Source organism: Leptonychotes weddellii, chromosome 7 (genome assembly GCF_054177405.1).
Source record: "Leptonychotes weddellii isolate Sample4059 chromosome 7, ASM5417740v2, whole genome shotgun sequence".
Taxonomy (NCBI): Eukaryota; Metazoa; Chordata; class Mammalia; order Carnivora; family Phocidae; genus Leptonychotes; species Leptonychotes weddellii.
This window is the reverse complement of record NC_138375.1, coordinates 30,426,808-30,445,192: the sequence shown is the minus strand read 5'-3', so window position 1 is coordinate 30,445,192 and position 18,385 is coordinate 30,426,808. Positions and strand designations below refer to the sequence as shown.

At 38.7% G+C, this 18,385-nt stretch overlaps 1 protein-coding gene across 1 annotated transcript in view; it reads right to left on the bottom strand.

The window, feature by feature from the left end:
- FBXO4 (F-box protein 4) overlaps positions 1–18,385 on the bottom strand; it is an 89,333-nt gene that overhangs the window by 37,140 nt on the left and 33,808 nt on the right. Inside the window, exon 6 of the mRNA XM_081826076.1 lies at positions 8,389–8,544. Coding sequence (XP_081682202.1) covers positions 8,389–8,544 — 156 coding nt within the window. The remainder of the gene's footprint in view (positions 1–8,388; positions 8,545–18,385) is intronic.

Sequence of the window (18,385 nt, the reverse complement as noted above, 5' to 3'; positions counted from 1 at the left end):
CAGGTCTCTGTGGATAGGTCTGATGTTATTCTGATATTCCTCCCTCTGTACATAAGGAATCTCTTCCCCCTAACTGCCCTGAAGATGGTTTCCTTGGTTCTAAGATTTGCGAGTTTTACTATTACATGCCAGGGTGTTGGCCTGTTTTCCTTGATTTGAGAGGGGTCCTCTCTGCCTCTAAGACATGAATGCTTGTTTCATTCCCCAGATTAGGGAAGTTCTCAACTACAATTTGCTCAAATATATCTTCTAGTCCTCTCTCTCCACCCCCTCAGGGATTCCAATAATTCTGACATTGGAACGTTTCATGGTGTCACTTACTTCTCTGATTCTATTTTCATGGATTCTGAGTTGTTTTTCCCTGGCCTCCTCTTTTCCCTTTTTATCTATTAAATGGTCTTTCAGGTCACTAATTCGTTCTTCTGCCTTGCTTAACCCTAGCTGTTAGATTATCTAGATTAGATTGGATCTCATTGATAGCATTTTTAAGTTCTGCCAATTCAGCTTTCATTTCTGCCCTTAGAGACTCTATGTTGCCATTAATTGATTTCTCCATTCTCGCTATTGTCTTCAACAATTGCTAGCCTGAATTCCATTTCCAACATCTTGGTTATATCTGAATCCATTTGTAAATCTATGACATAAGTCATAATCTGAGTCTTCCTATTTTGGGGGTTCCTCCTCCTAGTCATTCTGTTGAGGGGTGGTTGAGGGAATATATAGAGTCCGAATTATTGACCACAACCCAAGCAAGATGCACCTGTTTTCTAGAGACTTTAGGGTTGCTGGCCTCTTGTTCTCCCAGCCTGTCTCCTGGGGGAGGGGCCTGCTGCACTGTTACTCAGGCAACCCTGTTTGGACAGAGTTGCCCTGCCCCCTGTGGCGGGGGATGGGCTCAGCGAAAAACGTTTTTGGGGGGCTTTTGTTCTCTGGCAGCTTCCCCTGGAGGCTTTCCACGTCTCTTCTGAGAGTCAGAGCAGAAGAGATCATTTCCAATCCTCTGCCTCAGAGCAGAGAGATCGAAATCTGTTCTTCAGTGAGCTCTCCAGGCCACACTATCTCTGTTTCTGTCTGTGCTATTATAAACTGCAGTGTCCTGGGTTGTACGCCCCTCAGCAGTGCTTGCAGTCCTCACCTCCAGGTCGGGCCCATCTCTGCTCTTTGTGCTTCTAAAACTGCCAGCCCCCTAAAATGTCCAGTTTGCACATGCAGCCCCGCTCCGGGTTTCCATCTGGGGGGCTGCCCTAAAGTCCTTTCCCTGCCGCTACTGGTCTATGAGTCTGTGCCCCGTCCCCAGTGCGGGAGGCTATCACTCACCGGTGGTGTAGGATCCCCATTGCTCGGCTCCCTCCCCCTTCCGTTTATCCTCCAATATTTGCCCGTGGAATCACATCTCCCCACTTCGTACCTCGAAACCAACCTCCTGTGATATTCTGTTTGTAGAGATCCAGATCTGTCTTCTTACATCTCAGGCTGATTTTGTGGGTGTTCAGAGTGGTCTGGTAGATATCCAGCTCAGTTCTGGGGGCCGGTTGGAATAGGGTCCCCTAATCCTCCGCCATCTTTTCCCCCACACTCAATACTCTCACAGGCCTCTCCCAGCCCACTTAGCTCCACAGGAACCAACCTAGCAACCATGCTCCGCCCATTATGTTTTTCCATTTCTTTGTGTCTTCCTCAATTTCTTTCATGAGTGTTCTATAGTTTTCTGAGTACAGATTCTTTGCCTCTTTGGTTAGGTTTATTCCTAGGTATCTTACGGTTTTGGGTGCAATTGTAAATGGGATCGAATCCTTAATTTCTCTTTCTTTTGTCTCATTGTTAGTGTATAGAAATGGTACTGATTTCTGTGCATTGATTTTATATCCTGTCACTTTGCTGAATTCCTGTATGAGTTCCAGCAATTTTAGGGTGGAGTCTTTTGGGTTTTCCACATAGAGTATCATGTCATCTGCGAAGAGTGAGAGTTTGACTTCTTTGCCAATTCAGATGCCTTTTATTTCTTTTTGCTGAGGCTAGGACTTCTAGTACTATGTTGAAAAGCAGTGGTAAGAGTGGACATCCCTGCCATGTTCCTGACCTTAGGGGAAAAGCTCTCAGTTTTTCCCCACTGAGAATGATATTCGCCACAGGCTTTTCATATACGGCTTTTATGATACTGAGTTTTGCTCCCTCTATCCCTACACTGTGAAGAGTTTTAATCAAGAAAGAATGCTGTACTTTGTCAAATGCTTTTTCTGCATCTATTGAGAGGATCATATGGTTGTACTGTATTACACTGATTGATCTGTGAATGTTAAACCACCCTTGCAGCCCAGGAATAAATCCCACTTGATTATGGTGAATAATCTTTTTAATGTACTTTTGGATCTTACTGGGTAGTATCTTGGTGAGAATTTTTGCATCCATGTTCATCAGAGATATTGGTCCATAATTCTCCTTTTTGGTGGGGTCTTTGGTTTTGGGATCAAGGTAATGCTGGCCTCATAGAACGAGTTTGGAAGTTTTCCTTCCATTTATATTTTTTTGAAGTAGCTTCAGATGAATAGGTATTAATTCTTCTTTAAATGTTTGGTAGAATTCCCCTAGAAAGCCATCAGGATCTGAGCTTTTATTTGTTGGGAGATTTTTGATTACTGCTTCAATTTCCTTGCTGGTTATGGGTCTGTTCAGGTTTTTTTCTTCCTGTTTCACTTTTGGTAGTTTATACCTCCCTAGGGATGCATCCATTTCTTCCAGATTGCCTAATTTGTTGGCATATAGTTGCTCATAATATGTTCTCATAATTATATCTCTTTGATGTTGGTTGTGATCTCTCTTCTTTCATTCATGATTTTATTTATTTGGGTCCTTTCTCTTTTCTTTTTGATAAGTCTGACCAGGGAGACTGGCCAGTTATTAATCAAATTAATTAATAATTAATCTTATTAATCCTGTCAAAGAACCAGCTCCTAGTTTCATTGATCTGTTCTACTGTTTTTTGTTTGTTTGTTTGTTTCTATTTCATTGATTTCTGTTCTAATCTTTACTATTTCTCCTCTCCTGCTGGGTTCAGGCTTTATTTGCTCTTCTTTTCCCAGCTCCTTTAGGTGTAAAATTAGGTATTTGAGGCCTTTGTTGTTTCTTGAGAAAGGTTTGTATTGCTTGTATTGCTATATACTTCCCTCTTAGGACTGTCTTTGCTGCATCCCAAAGGTTTTGAGCAGTTGTGTTTTCATTTTCATTTGTTTCCATGAATTTTTAAATTCTTCTTTAATTTCCTGGTTGACCCATTCATTCTTTAGTAGGATGCTCTTTAGCCTCCTTGTATTGGAGTTATTTCCAAATTTCCTCTTGTGATTGAGTTCCAGTTTCAAAGCACTGTGGTCTGAAAATATGCAGGGAATGATCCCAATCTTTTGGTACTTGTTGAGACCTGATTTGTGACCAAGGATGTGATCTACTCTGGAGAATGTTCCACGTGCACTTGAGAAGAATGTGTATTCTGTTGCTTTAGGATGGAATGCTCTGAATATATCTGTGAAGTCCATCTGGCCCAGTGTGTCATTCAAAGCCCTGGTTTCCTTCTTCTGCTTAGAAGATCTGTCCATTGCAGTGAGTGGGCTGTTAAAGTCCCCTGTGATTACTGTATTATTATTGTGTTTCTTTAATTTTGTTATTAATTGGTTTACATAATTGGCTGCTCCCATGTTAGGGGCATAAATATTTACAGTTGTTAGATCTTGTTGGATAGACCCTTTATGATATAGTGTCCTTCCTCATCTTTTATTACACTCTTTGGTTTAAAATCTAATTTTTCTGATATAGGGATTGCTACCCTAGCTTTCTTTTGAGGTCCATTAGCATGATAAATTATTCTCCACCCCCTGACTTTCAATCTGGAAGTGTCTTTGGGTCTAAAATGAGTCTCTTGCAGACAGCATATTGATGGGTCTTGTTTTTTTATCCAATCTGATAGCCTGTGTCTTTTGATTGGGGCATTTAGTCCATTTACATTCAGGGTAACTATTGAAAGATATGAATTTAGTACCATTTTATTACCTGTAAAGTCACTGTTTCTGTTTATTGTCTCTGTTCCTTTCTGGTCTATGTTACTTTTGGGCTTTCTCTTTACTTAAAGGATCCCCTTTAATATTTCTTGCAGAGCTGGTTTAATGATAACAAAATATTTTAGTTTGTTTGCCCTGGAAGCTTTTTATCTCTCCTTCTATTTTGAAATGACATCCTTGCTGGATAAAGTATTCTTGGCTGCATATTTTTCTCACTTAGCACCTGGATGTATAACACCAGTACTTTCTGGTCTGCCAGGTCTTTGTGGATAGGTCTGCTGCCAGTCTGATGTTTCTACCCTTATAGGTTATGTCCCATAACCCCAGCTTGTCCCAAGCTGCTTTCAGGATTTTCTCTTGTCTCTGAGATTTGCAAGTTTCACTTGAGGGTTGACCTATTTTTATTGATTTTGAAGGGGGTTCTCTGTGCCTCCTGGACTTGAATGCCTGTTTCCTTCCCCAGATTAGGAACGTTCTGAGTTATAATTTGCTCCAATATACCTTCGGCCCCTCTCTCTCTTTCTTCTTCTTCTGGGATCCCAATTATTCCAATATTGTTTTGCTTTATGGTATCACTTATGTCTCAAATTTTCCCCCTCGTGATCCAGTAGTTGTTTCTCTCTCTTTTTCTCAGCTTCTTTATTCTCCATCATTTTGTCTTCTATATCTCTAAATTTATTCTAGCAGTTAGAGCCTCCACTATTTATTGCAGCTCATTAATAGGCTTTTTTATTCTACTTGATTAGATGTTAGTTCTTTTATTTCTCCAGAAAGGGATTCTCTAGTGTCTTCTATGCTTTTTTCAAGCCCAGCTAGTATCTTATAATTCTTATTCTGAACTCTAGTTCTGACATCTTATTTATATCCATACTGATTAGGTCCGTGGCAGTCAGTACTGCCTCTTGTTCTCTTTTTTGAGGTGAGTTTTTCCATCTTGTCATTCTGTCCAGAGAAGAATAGATGAACAAGAGAACAAAATACTAAAATGGCAACAAGGACCCCAGAGAAATATACACAAATCAAATCAGAAGAGACCTGAAACCAATAAATAAATATATAATATAATATAATCAGGTGAACAGAACAGAGCAATACACAGGATCCTGTGTGTATTCTGGTCTGTTTATTAGGAAACTAGACCCCAAAAATGTGAAGAAAAACTTACATATGTACAAAAATAAAATTGAATACAATGGAAGGATAGGAGGTAACTGGAAAAATGAAAATTAAAAGACGAAAAGAAAATAAGAAGGAATTAGACAGGTGAACAGAACAGAGCAATACACTATACCCTGAGTATTCTGGTAGGTTTGTTAGAAGAAAGTACATCTCAAAATTGTAAAGAAAGAAAAACATGTAAAAAAATAAAATTAAAGACAATGAAAGGACAGAATGTAACTGTAAAGATGAAAATTTAAAGACCTTAATTAAAAAAAGAAGAAGAAAAAAAAGAGAGAGAGAGAGAATATGATCAGACAGGTGAAGAGAACAGAGCCATACACTAGATTGTGGGTGTATTTTGGTTTGTTTGTTAGAAGAAACTGCATCCCAAAATTGTAAAGAAAGAAAAACGTGTGTGTGTGTATATATATATATATACAAAACTAAAATTAAATACAATGAAAGGATAGAATGTAACTGTAAAATTGAAAATTAAAAAAGATTTTTAAAAAGATTGATAAAATAAGAAATTGGTTGAAAAAGGAAAGAGAAAAAAAATTAAAATTGAACAACTGAAGAATCATGAGGAGAAAGCCATGAATTCTATATATTATTTTCACATAGCACTGGAGTTTTGCAGTTCTCTGTGGTCGGTAAACTTGGTCTTAGCAGGATGTTCTTGCTGATCTGCGGAAGGGGCCTGCTGCACTGATTCTCAAGTGTATTTGCCCTGGGCATAATTGCATTGCCCCTGCCAGGGGCCAGGCTAAGTAAGATGCTCCTGATTGCTATATGTGGCTTTTGTTCCCTGAAGGCTTTCTGCACCACTTTAGAGGATAAGAATGAAAATGGTGGCCTCCCACTCTCCAGCCCCAGAGCTGAAAGCTTGGGGCCCCACTCCTCCTCAATGCACTCTCAGGGAAAAGCAGTCAATCACTCCTGTCTCCCTGGTCTCCATCCACACTCCATGCTCACCCAGCCTGTGACCGAGCATTTCTATCTCAGGCACGTGACCCTGTTTTGTGTCTCCAAACCTTGCAAACTCCTGCAGCATGCACTGGCCCTGCTCCCCCCAGGGGAGGAAGAGGGGTCTGGTCATGGTTCTGCCGTTTCCTGGGCCCCTGCTTAGGGAAGGGTCAACTACCCTACCATGGTTCACGGTATATGGCAACCCCAAGCTGAGAGCCCACTCCTGGGCTCACTGATTGCAGCTGGCTTCCCCGCTCTGATGCCTGGGACCTCTGCCGCACTCAGGCACCCCCAGTCTTCCTGTGCCCCAAGGATCCTGAGACCACACTGTCCCATCTAGGATTCCACCCTGCTTCACCACCTGGGCACCACTCAGGCGCAGGGATGTCCCTCACTGGAGCAGACTTCTAAAAGTTCTGGTTTGTGCTCCACTGCTATATCACTTGCAGATAGCCAGCTTACGGAGGCTCCCTCCTCCCATGGTTTCTTCCCATATATTACCTCAGATTCACTTCTCAACACCACCTACCTTGCAGAAAGTGGTTGCTTTTCTATTTGTAGAGTTGCCACTATTCTTTTCTTAGATCTCTGGTTGAGTTTGCAGGTGTTCAGAATGATCTGATAGCTATCTAGTTGAATTCCTGAGACCAGACTTAACTAACGTCTCCTACTCCTCTATCATCTTGGACTATCCCTCTCTTATCTACGTTGTGTCTTTTAAAAATTATTATTACAAAAGCAGCATATGTGCATTGTAGAAAATTAGAAAAACAGAATTAAATCAATCCTTCACCACCAGAGACCACCACTACTAATTATCTTAATTCTATATCTCCAGGTCTTTACACACACACACACACACACACTCACACACTCACACACATCCCTTTGCAGTTTCACCTCAGTACCTCAGTATAAAATCATATTGCACATATTTTTCCTCAGCCTACTTTTTTTAGTAAATGATCTCTATTTTCTCTTTTAGTACATTTTATCTCCTCTGATATTGAGAGTATTTTCAAAATTCCCCATTTAATCCCCAAATATTGCACACAGGTGGTTTGTCCATTCAAATATCAAATGTAGGATCATTTGTCTCTGGTTTCTATATCCCTTAGTTTCTCATAATCAACCACAATGTCTTTTTCACAATAGTAACTTTTTAAAGAATCCAGCCCATTTACCTCCCACAGAATATCCCTGAATTTGTCTAATTTCATTGCTATGCTCTCATTTAACTTGTTTGTCTATATTCTACATTTCTTGTAAATTGCACATCATATTAGAGCCTTAATAAATCCAATTTAAATATTGTTGCCTAGAATAATTCATAGGCGATGGTGTGTAACTTCATGTGGCATTATATCAAAAGGCACATATTATTTGATTAACAACCAATAGTGATGCTACAATTGATTGATTCTTATACTAAGTTACTTTGTTTTCCCCTCCACTGAACAGATAAGTTTTCCCCTTGCTATTAAAAAATAACAATAGAGATTTTCTTTTAGCAATTAACCAAGTTTCCCATTAACCACTTACTTAATGATTTTTGACACCAATTAATAATCCTTCCCTTAATCTATAATATCATTCGGGTCTGTGAAATTATTCTTTCCTAATTCTATATTTTCTTCTATATATTTTCTTTCTTTTTATAACTGGAATTTTTCTGTAAAACAGTCCATTTCCTTAAAAATTGGGATATTTGGTTACCTTCTCTGTGAGGATATAAGCAAGAGAATTCCCAGACACCTGGTGGGAATATTTGTACCATATTTTTGGAATACAATTTGGCATTATCTAGCCAAGGTGAAGATACACACAATCTCTGACCTAGCATTTCCATTTTAGGTATAGCATTTCCCACTTGAGGTATTCTCCACTTAAAATCAGAAATCTGTTTTTATAAATTAGACATTTAAAAAATAAATGCTAATTTAGAGTCTACTTATCAATATTTTAAATAAGAAAACATAACATTTTATATGTCAACTCAGAACCTCAACCAATTTCCTAAAACATAACTAATTCACAGTAAACACCTATACATATGTGACAAGCTGTCATGTTAAGATGTAAAATGACTGAAATGTTCATTAAATGATTAATATGCTCATTTCAAACAATTGCTTTGTATACAGCAACATGCTGTATTAGTCTGGGTTCTCTAAAGAAACACAATCAACTGGATATATGTATGACTTACGATTCATTGTAAGAAGTTGGCTCACATGATTATGGAGACTGAGAAGTCCTGAGATCTGCTGTCCAGACCCAGGAATATGCTGACAACCCAGGAAAGCCAATGGTATAGTTCTAGTCCAAGCCCAAGTCTGAAGACAGGAGAAGACCAATGTTCCACCTAGAAGATAGGCAGAAAAAGCAAATACTCCTTTACTCAGCCTTTTGTCCTTTTGAGACCAGCAGTGAGTTAGATGAGGCTCACCCACATTGTAGAGGGCAATCTGTTTAATTCACTCTATTCAAAGTTAATCTCATCCAGAAATATCCTCACAGATGCACAAATAATGTTTAACCAAATATCTGGGCATCCACCTCCAGCCAAGTTGACATGTAAAATTAACCATCACAATGCCCTTTGCTGATTCTGACTGCACCTTTCAAAACATTAACACTTAACAATTCTACTTAAACTATAATTCAAGACTTCCCCCACAACACACAACCCCAACACACACACAGAGTTTTCTTGAAAATGTAGTACTGCATTTGTAGTACTGCATTTTCATGCAAAACATCAGCTGACAAGTGTATTACAAAGATACCTATATTCTAAAGTTTGAATATCAAAACCCAAGACATGTTGCACCAGAGAAATAATAAAGTATGCCAGTACCTACCCTAAAAACATGTAAACATACGCACCAGCATAGGTGTGTAAGAATATTTGCAGGAGTTATTTACAGTAACCAAAAACTGCAAACAACCTGAATGTCCACTTACGGTTGCATAAATGAGTTGTGAAATATTCATACAATGAAACAGTATATCACTGAGAAAATGATATAGCCAAATGCTATAGTATGGATGGCATTGCAAACACAATATTGATCAAAAGAAGAAGGATAAAAATAATTCCAATAGGGCACTTGGAGGCGGCCACCGTGCAGATTGGAGTCCGCTCTCTGGAGTACCTCACTCTGCTTCCTCTGCAATCATGTCTGACAAACCCCAAAAGGCTGAGGTTGAGAAATTCGATAAGTTGAAATTAAAGAAGATAGAAAAGCAAGAGAAAAATCCACTGTCTTCAAAAGAAATGACTGAAGAGGAGAAGCAAACAGGCAAATCATAACGATGTGTGCACCACCAACATGCACTGTACATTCCACAAGTACTGCCTTCTTATTTTACTTAGTCTACTTCTTTTAGCTGTTTAACTTTTAAGATGAAAAGAGGTTGGATCAAGTTTAAATGACTGCTGCCCTTTTCTCATCAAAGAATCAGAACTACCAACAGTAAATGCCGAGCCTGCCTCCCATTTGCCTGGCTGGCTGTCAGGGAAGGAAAAGAACTTGCATGTTGGTGAAGGAAGAAGCTGGGGGGTTCGACAGTGAAATCTAGAGTAAAAACCAAGTTGGTCCAAGGTGTCCTGCAAACTGTAAAATGCAGTTTAATCAGAGTGCCATTTTTTTGTTCAAAGATTTTAATTATTGGAATGCACAATTTTTAATATGCAAATTAAAAGTTTAAAATAAGAAAAAAAATTCCAACAGTATGATTCTATTCATATTAAATTCAAAACAGGCAAAATCAGACCATTGTTTAAGGATGTATATATAGGTTGTATAAGCATAAAGAGAAAGGTATGATTATCACAAAGCCAGAACAGTAGATACCTCCAGGGTGGAGGGATAGGATTATAATTGGGGAGGAAGCCAAAAACTAAGTGGGTGTGCTTGGAAGCTGCCAAAGTTCTATTTTTTGACTTGGGTTACACTACCATTTGTTTTATTTTGTTATTGTACATTAAACAGTACAAATATATTTTATAGACCCGTCTATAAATAAATGTATATTTTATAATAAAAAAGGAAAAGAAATGAAAGGAAGAAGTTAGGTTAGGCATTAATGTAGAAGACATGACTGCAGGATGCTGTTGAAGGGCACCGACCTCTTCTTGCTGTATCTGAGCAAGTGTCAACACATATATAATTGAACTACAGGAGAAAAAAAGATAACTAAAATAAGTCAGGAGCAAAAGCATTTGCAAAGGAGCTTACACTTAGAAAATGCTCAAAAATAGGGGCACCTGGGTGGCTCAGTCTTTAAGCATCTGCCTTTGGCCCAGGTCATGGTCCTGGGGACCTGGGATCGAGCCCCGCATCAGGCTCCCTGCTCAGTAGGAAGCCTGCTTCTTCCTCTCCTGCTCCCACTCCCCACTGCTTGTTCTCTCTCTCTCTCTCACTCTTTCTCTCAAATTAATTAATTAATTAGTTAAAATGCTCAAAAATAATACATTTTTTGGACTGGAAACTGATAGATGAAAAATCTTGCATAAGAATAAAAATCTTAGAAAAACAGTGTAGAAGAAGAAAAAAGTGAACACCTTACTGGGGACATAATAGGCATTCATAAAATCATAAAATGTAAAAATGCTGTGAACATGGTTTTGTGCAATAAATCCTGCAATTTTCATAACATGAAGATGCCAATGAACTTCAAAAGAAGTCATTTTCTTTTTTTAATTTAATTTAATTTTATTATGTTATGTTAGTCACCATACAGTACACCATTAGTTTTTGATGTAGTCTTCCATGATTCATTGTAGAAGTCATTTTCAACAATTAAAAGAAACTGTATTTTACACAGAAGTCAGTAAATTTACAAGTCATTATTATTACATGTCCTTAAATTTTGGTATGTGACAGGAAAAAAAATCAAATAAGCACTTAGAATATTCAGCCTCAAAGTAAGTGTTTCATAATTTCATAACTGTTTAAAATTCAACAAATAAAATCCCATAAATGTTTCTCAACAGTTTGACAAGGCTCTGCCACTTGAGGCAAAAGTTCAGAAGCATTGCCCTAGCGACCTGTGATTTCCCGTAGAGTGCTGCCCTCTGCTGGGAACTGTGGCCACATCTGATCCCATAAATGAGTACTTTTCTGTGGTACTCCATTTCCACTTTTGTTTTCATGAATGAAGTGTATCTATCTTCCCCTTGAAACACTTCATTGAAATTAGTTGTAAACAAACTAAAAATGTGTTATGATATGTTTTCAAGTAAACCTAAAATTAACCTATTTTTGTATTTAAAAAGAAAACCATAAAATTGTAAGCTATATGTTATCTATTGAATTGTATTATTCAGAGTATAAGAAGAACTAAAGTTTGAAATATTTCAAAGTAATTTTAAAAACAGGTTCAAGGCTAGATATATGAGCAATAAAAGTGAATTTAAAAATTACATGTTCCTCAATTCTTGGTTTAAATTAGTATTCTATAATTAAGCAGCCATCATTAGAAACAGTTTTCATATTTCAATGATGCTATTATCACTCAAAACCAGTTTTGAACTACTTGTATAAAACTGTCTTCAAAGTTGTTTAAAAGAGACATAAGAAAGTCAGTCTAATTATTTTATAATTACATTGTTTTTACTAAACCATTGCTAAATTTCATTATTAGCATTATTTACAAACTTAATTTTTTTTAAGGATTTTATTTATTTATTCATGAGAGACAGAGAGAGAGAGAGAGGCAGAGGGAGAAGCAAGCTCCCAGGGAGCAGGGAGCCCGATGTGGGACTCGATCCCAGGACCCTGGGATCATGACCTGAGCCGAAGGCAGACGCTTAACCATCTGAGCCACCCAGGCGCCCCCAAACTTAATTTTTAATGTCATTTTTATTTTAGAGCAGCTATGATTTTTAGAGATAAAGGTTTTCTATCACTGAGCGTATTCAAAGGACTATGATGAATGATTTTAAGAAATTCTGAAAGAGGAATAACAATAACTTTTGCCAAAACTATTTATATATATATATATATATATATATATGAAGGGAAAATAATCACATATATGTAAATGCCAGGTGTCAGCTTCTGCTTAGAATGTAGAAAATTACAAAAGAATGCCATTCCTATCTTAACAATAACAAGCCAGATAACCAATGAAATCATAGTTTATTAAAAATTCATCAGAGAGTTAAATACGGGGGGAAAATATCTAATGAATAAAATCTAGAAAGTTACAAACCTCTCTACAGTGAAGAGACCCAACAGTTTCTTTCATCCTTGGTGAAGCAGTGGAAAAGGAGAAAGCTGTCAGAGAAATAGTTAAGAAGAAAACTGCTGAACTTCTAACAAAACTTGTGTGGGCTGTCATGTTGGTTGAGAATCCTCAGGACATAGAGCATGCCCACCTACCAACATTTTCTCATGGGCCTACAGAGTGGTCATGAGAAATACTGGGGCTAGGCTAAGAATTAAGAGAAACTTTCAAACACTAGGGCTTTACAGTGATACAAGGCAGCAGGCACCTAACTTCAGTGGAAGAGGGGCAGGAATGCTGAGAGAGATCTGCTCCTCCGAGGTACAGTGTACAGGACCTCATGAACACTGAGGGCAGGAAAGGAGAACTGGGACAAGTTCTATAAGTTCTCCCGGCCCAACACTGAGTAAGAGGCAGTAATAACCTATATTTGGAGAGGGGCAGGAAAGCTGAAAGGGACTCTCCTCTGAAGTGTAAGCATAGGGAGTTTATTGTAGTCTGGAGGCAGCAAAGGAGAAATGAACTGAACTCCTTAGGTACTTGGGGTCTTCAGTGAGTACCATGCAGTGACTGATTTGGGCTGGGGTAGAGGCAAGAATGCTGAGACACATCCTTTGAGATGCAGACAACCAGGATCTGTGGAAGGCAGATGGGCTCATTACCATACTGAACATATCGCATGAATCAGTGAATTTGGATTGAAAATTGAAATTGAAATTACCCAATTTAAAACACAAAAACATTTTTAAAAGAAGGGTGATAAGAACATCCAATAACTGTGAAACAATATCAAATAGGCTAACATTTGTGTATCTGGAGTCCCACAACAAAACAACAACAAAAGCAGAGAAGTAATATCAGAAGAGGTAATGAGTGACAATTTTCCAAAATTGATGGAGGATGTCAGCATATGCACCTGAGAAGTTCAGAGAAACCCAAGAAAAGTAAATACAAAGAAAACCACACCTTGGCTTATCATAATCATACTGCTGAAATCTAAAGAAGATAAACCCCAAAATCAGAGGAAGAAAGGAAATATTGCATACAATGAACAATGATGAGAGTGATGGCTGACCTCTTAATAGAAATAAAAATGAAGGGGGTGAGCAATGGAATGGCATCTTAAAGTTCTTAGAGAAAAAAGAAAAACTGTTAATCTAGAATTGTATATCCAGGAAAAATGTTCTTTAAAAATGAAGTCAAGGGGCGCCTCGGTGACTCAGCCGTTAAGCATCTGCCTTCGGCTCAGGTCATGATCCCAGGGTCCTGGGATCAAGCCCCACATCGGGCTCCTTGCTTAGCGGGAAGCCTGCTTCTCCCTCTCCCACTCCCCCTGCTTGTGTTCCCTCTCTCTCTGTGTCTCTTTCTGTCGAGTAAATAAAAAATAAAAATGAAGTCAAAATAAACACACTTGGAAGCAGGCAAAAACTGAAAGGATTCATCTTACCTCCCATAGACCTGCACTGCAAGAAGTATTAAACACTAATGCTCTATGGGGCTTTTTCAGTAATTTTTCTGTGTTTCATTTGCATAGTTTCAATCGCTGTGTCTTCAAGTTCAGTAATCACTTCTGCAATGTCTAATCTATCATGAATCCCACCTATTAAATTTTTCATTTCACACGCTGTAGATTTCATCCCTGGAAGTCCAATTTAGGCTTTTTAACAATTTTTTTGTCTTTACTTAACATGCACAATATTTATTCCAGCTTATTGAAATAGGGGGTGTAATTATAGTAATTGTTTACTGTCCTGGTTTACTAATTCTGTCCTCTGTGCCAAATCTGGGTTGGTTTAATAGATTATTTTTCACCTTCATATGGATAATACCTTGCTTCTTTGCATGCTGATAATTTTTTATTGGATGCTAGACATTATGAATTTTATCTTGTTGGATGCTGTATATTTTTGCATTTCTGTAAATATTCTTGAGCTTTATTCTGGAGTGCTGTTAGGTTACTTAGAAACAGTAAGGTCTTGCTTATGAGTGTTGTTAGAAGGAACCAGAGCAGCATTTAGTTTAGGGTTGATTTTGCTACTACTGAGACAAAAAACACTTCTGAGAACTCTACCCTGATTCCAGAATTATGGGTTTCCCACATTGGCTGATGTCTTCTGTAAGCCCTGGGTTTTATTCCCTCTAATCCTTTCTGGTGGTTCTTTCTCCAGCCTCAAGTAGTTTCTTCACCCTCATAAACTGATCAGTCAGAGCTGAAAACACATAGAGGACTCTGCCAATCTCCAGTGATTTTTCTCCCTCTTTCTGCATAACTCATTCCTCTGTGACACTCTTCCTATGAACTCTGGCTTGGTTGGCCTTCCCACTTCCCTGCTTTATCTTCTCAACTCAGGGAAACCACAGGCTTTGTCTAGGTTCTCTCTCCCTTGTGGTCTGGGAAATCTGCAGCCAATAAGCTGGAGAAATAATAGATCTCATCTCCTTTGTTTATATAGTGAAGGGAATCACTACCCGTCATTGCTTAATGTTGAATGTCTTGAAAACTGTTCTTTCACATATTTCATTCAGTTTTTTGTTATTTAGACAGGAAAGTAAATCTCATCTCTCTAAATTTACCCTCCATCTTGGCTAGTAACAGAAATCTTTGTATCATGCTTTTTTAAATGTTCTAAATCCACGTATTCTGTATTTTATGACTGAAATTCTTTTCCTTTGAGACCCAATCAAGTAAAAATCCTTTTCATTCCTGTATGATGTCAAATTTAGAATATAATATGAACTGTGGAGGGAGTGAAACTACCCATAAGTAGGGGCTCACACATAAAAAGAAAGGCATATGAAAAGACATTGACCCTATGATAGTCACCCTTGTTTACCTACTTCCTTCTCCATTTTGAAATTCTTCTCTGACCTGACTTACCTTTAGGACCAGATGTTCCTGCATTCCCTGTGATTACTTTCTACTCTGGGGAGGGAGGGAATAGCATAAAATGTCTAAAAGCCCTTTTATATACCAAACTTGTGTTAAATTTGCAAACTCTCTTTCATCTAGGTAAGGTAGCCTTGCCTACTTTCTCTAGAATTTCTCTACAACTGAAGAAACACAAACATATGCAACACATACACACACACACACATACATCTATCAATTTCATACTAAGTTAGTGTCTATATTTTAGCTTTCAGCTGGAAATGTACTTTTAACTAAAATTAATCTCTGATGTCTCTCTTTTGGACATTCCTTCTTCAATTCAGACAAACATATTTGTCACAATCAATGATTACGAAGTGATTAAAATGTAAAGTAACATCCTGTCTTCCTAAGTACAGTGAAAAAAGGCAACACGAGTAACCTATAAATCTTTCTATTACTTGCAGTATAGAGGATAGGCTACCAGCTGGTGTTCAAATAACTAAATCATTTTACTGAAAATTCAGAATAGAGGGATTGGCGAGATGTGGATGAGGCATTATGATTATATGATTCTGTGCTATGTTCAGGGGTTGTTGCTTTGAGGAGAATGATTTTAAAGCTCCAATGACTAAACATCTTAATTTGAAACTCATATTACATGTTGCACACCAATGAAATAGAAAGAAAAAGGGGATTTCATGACATTTATGATAGAATATTTTTCTATTGCTTCCATTTCTCATAACAAAAATATATTAACAGCATTTATGAAGTGTTTACTCCTCAAAAAATGTTTAAATTTCCCACTTTTGAAAAATAACAGCACATTTTAAATATTCCCTTAAATATTTTTTAAAGTCAAGCAGTTTTTTTGTTTCTCTCAACTATGTTTGAGTCTAGTGAAGCAAAATCAAGGGGCCAAGATGGCAGAGTAAGAGGACCCTAAGCTCACCTCATCCCACAGATAAAACTAGATAATACTCACATCGGTGTAAATAACACAGAAAATGACTGAAGACTGGCATAACAAACTCCACAACCAAAGGTCAGGAAGAGGCCATATGGAAGAGAGTAGGAAGGGCAGACACATGGTGGGGAGTGAAACTGTGGCTATTCACAAGGTGGGGGAAGGGAGTTCCAGGTGTGGAAAAGGGTAAGAAACAAAACATCACACCAAGGAGCCCACAGAGGAAGAGGAATCCCCATAACATTTGGCTTACAAAACTAGAGAGGCTGAATTTAGTGAGTTCTAACAACCAGTGTGACTTAAAGACTGAAATTTTAAAAATCAGAGGGCTCAGCTCTGGGAGAGCCCAGAGGGCGATAAGCAGCTGAGTCCCTGCTCCTAGACAGCACAACAAACACCCTGTGGAGTTACAGCATAGAAGCAACAGTTTGCAAAATACTGGGGGCACACCAAAAGAAGCTATCTAATGCATCTCAGAACATGTCCCAAAGAGGCAATGTTCATGGAGGGACTTCTCCAGGAACAAAGAAGCTGGCAGGTGCCATCTGCCTTTCCACCCCCCAGCATAAACACATGGCCACCTGCAGGAACAAGCACAGCACCCACATTCACTACCTAGCTGGCTTACACCAAGCCCTGCCCTCCCCCCCAGTAACCCTTGCCTCAGTCCAGCCTCTGTGGGTACTGCCCAGCAGAAGACTGCTGCAAACCTTGCCATCATCGCCTCTCCTGACCCACGTGTTTTCCAGAGCCTCTATCCCAGTGGCGGTGGTGGCAGTGGTGGGTCCTGTGGAAGCCCAAGGTGCACCTTGTTAAAATTGTGCACCCCACCCGGGTTGGGGACCAGACACTACCCACAACAGGCAAAGAGAGCCTCTAAAGACACTGGGCTGAAAGAAAAAGCAGCCAGGACACAACAGCTGGGTGCAAGCAACATATATAGTTTTAGCTAAAGTGCTAGGTTATACTGAACAGAGGAAATTGCAATGCAAGGCACTCTTCTTTAGAAGGTCATTACTTTTAAGAGCAGGAAATGTAGCTGATGTCCCTAACACACAGAGACAGAGTGTTAGATAAAATGAGAAGACATAGGACTGTGTCCCAAATGAAAGAACAGGAGAAAAGGACAGCAAGAGAGCTAAGTGAAACAGATATGAGTAATATGCCTGATAGAGAACTTAAAGTAATGATCATTAAGACATTCACTGGACTTTAGAAAAAAGTGGAGACATCAGTGAGACACTTAACAAAGAGATAGAAAACATAAAAACGAGGTTCGTGGGTCCCTCAGGCGGCCATCCCAGTGGACACACGCCCAGGCAGCGCTCCTGCCCCATGCTCCCTCCCTCTGCCTTTCACTTCCCAGCTGCCAAGATCTTGGAAGGGTGAGAGCAAGATGGTGGAGGAGTAGGAGATCTAAATTTCATCTGGTCCCAGGAACTCAGCTAGATAGTTATCAAACCATCCAGAACACCAACAAACTTAACAGGAGATCGAAGAAAAGAATAGCAGCAACTCTGTGAACAGAAAAGCAACCACTTTCTGGAAGGTGTCTTCTGATTTGTTTAGTGTATATTTTACTGGGGTCGTTGTTATCCTGTTAGCATTTTGTTCTCTCATTCATCTATTCTCCTCTGGACAAAATGACAAGACAGAAAAACTCACCTCAAAAAAAAAGAACAAGAGGTAGTACTGACTTCCAGGAACCTAATCAATACAGACATTAGTAAGATGTCAGAACTAGAGTTCAGAATGACGATTACAAAGATACTAGCTGGGCTTGAAAAAAGCATAGAAGATACTAGAGAATCCCTTCTGGAGAAATAAAAGAACTAAAATCTAACCAAGTTGAAATCAAAAAGGCTATTAATGAGGTGTAATAAAAAGTGGAGGCTCTAACTGCTTGGATAAATGAGGCAGAAGACAGAATTAGTGATATAGAAGACCAAATAATGGAGAATAAAGAAACTGAGAAAAAGAGAGATAAACAACTACTGGATCACGAGGGGAGAATTCGAGAGATAAGTGATACCATAAAGTGAAACAACATTAGAATAATTGGGATCCCAGAAGAAGAAAAAAGAGAGGAGCAGAAGGTATATTGGAGCAAATTATAGCAGAGAACTTCCC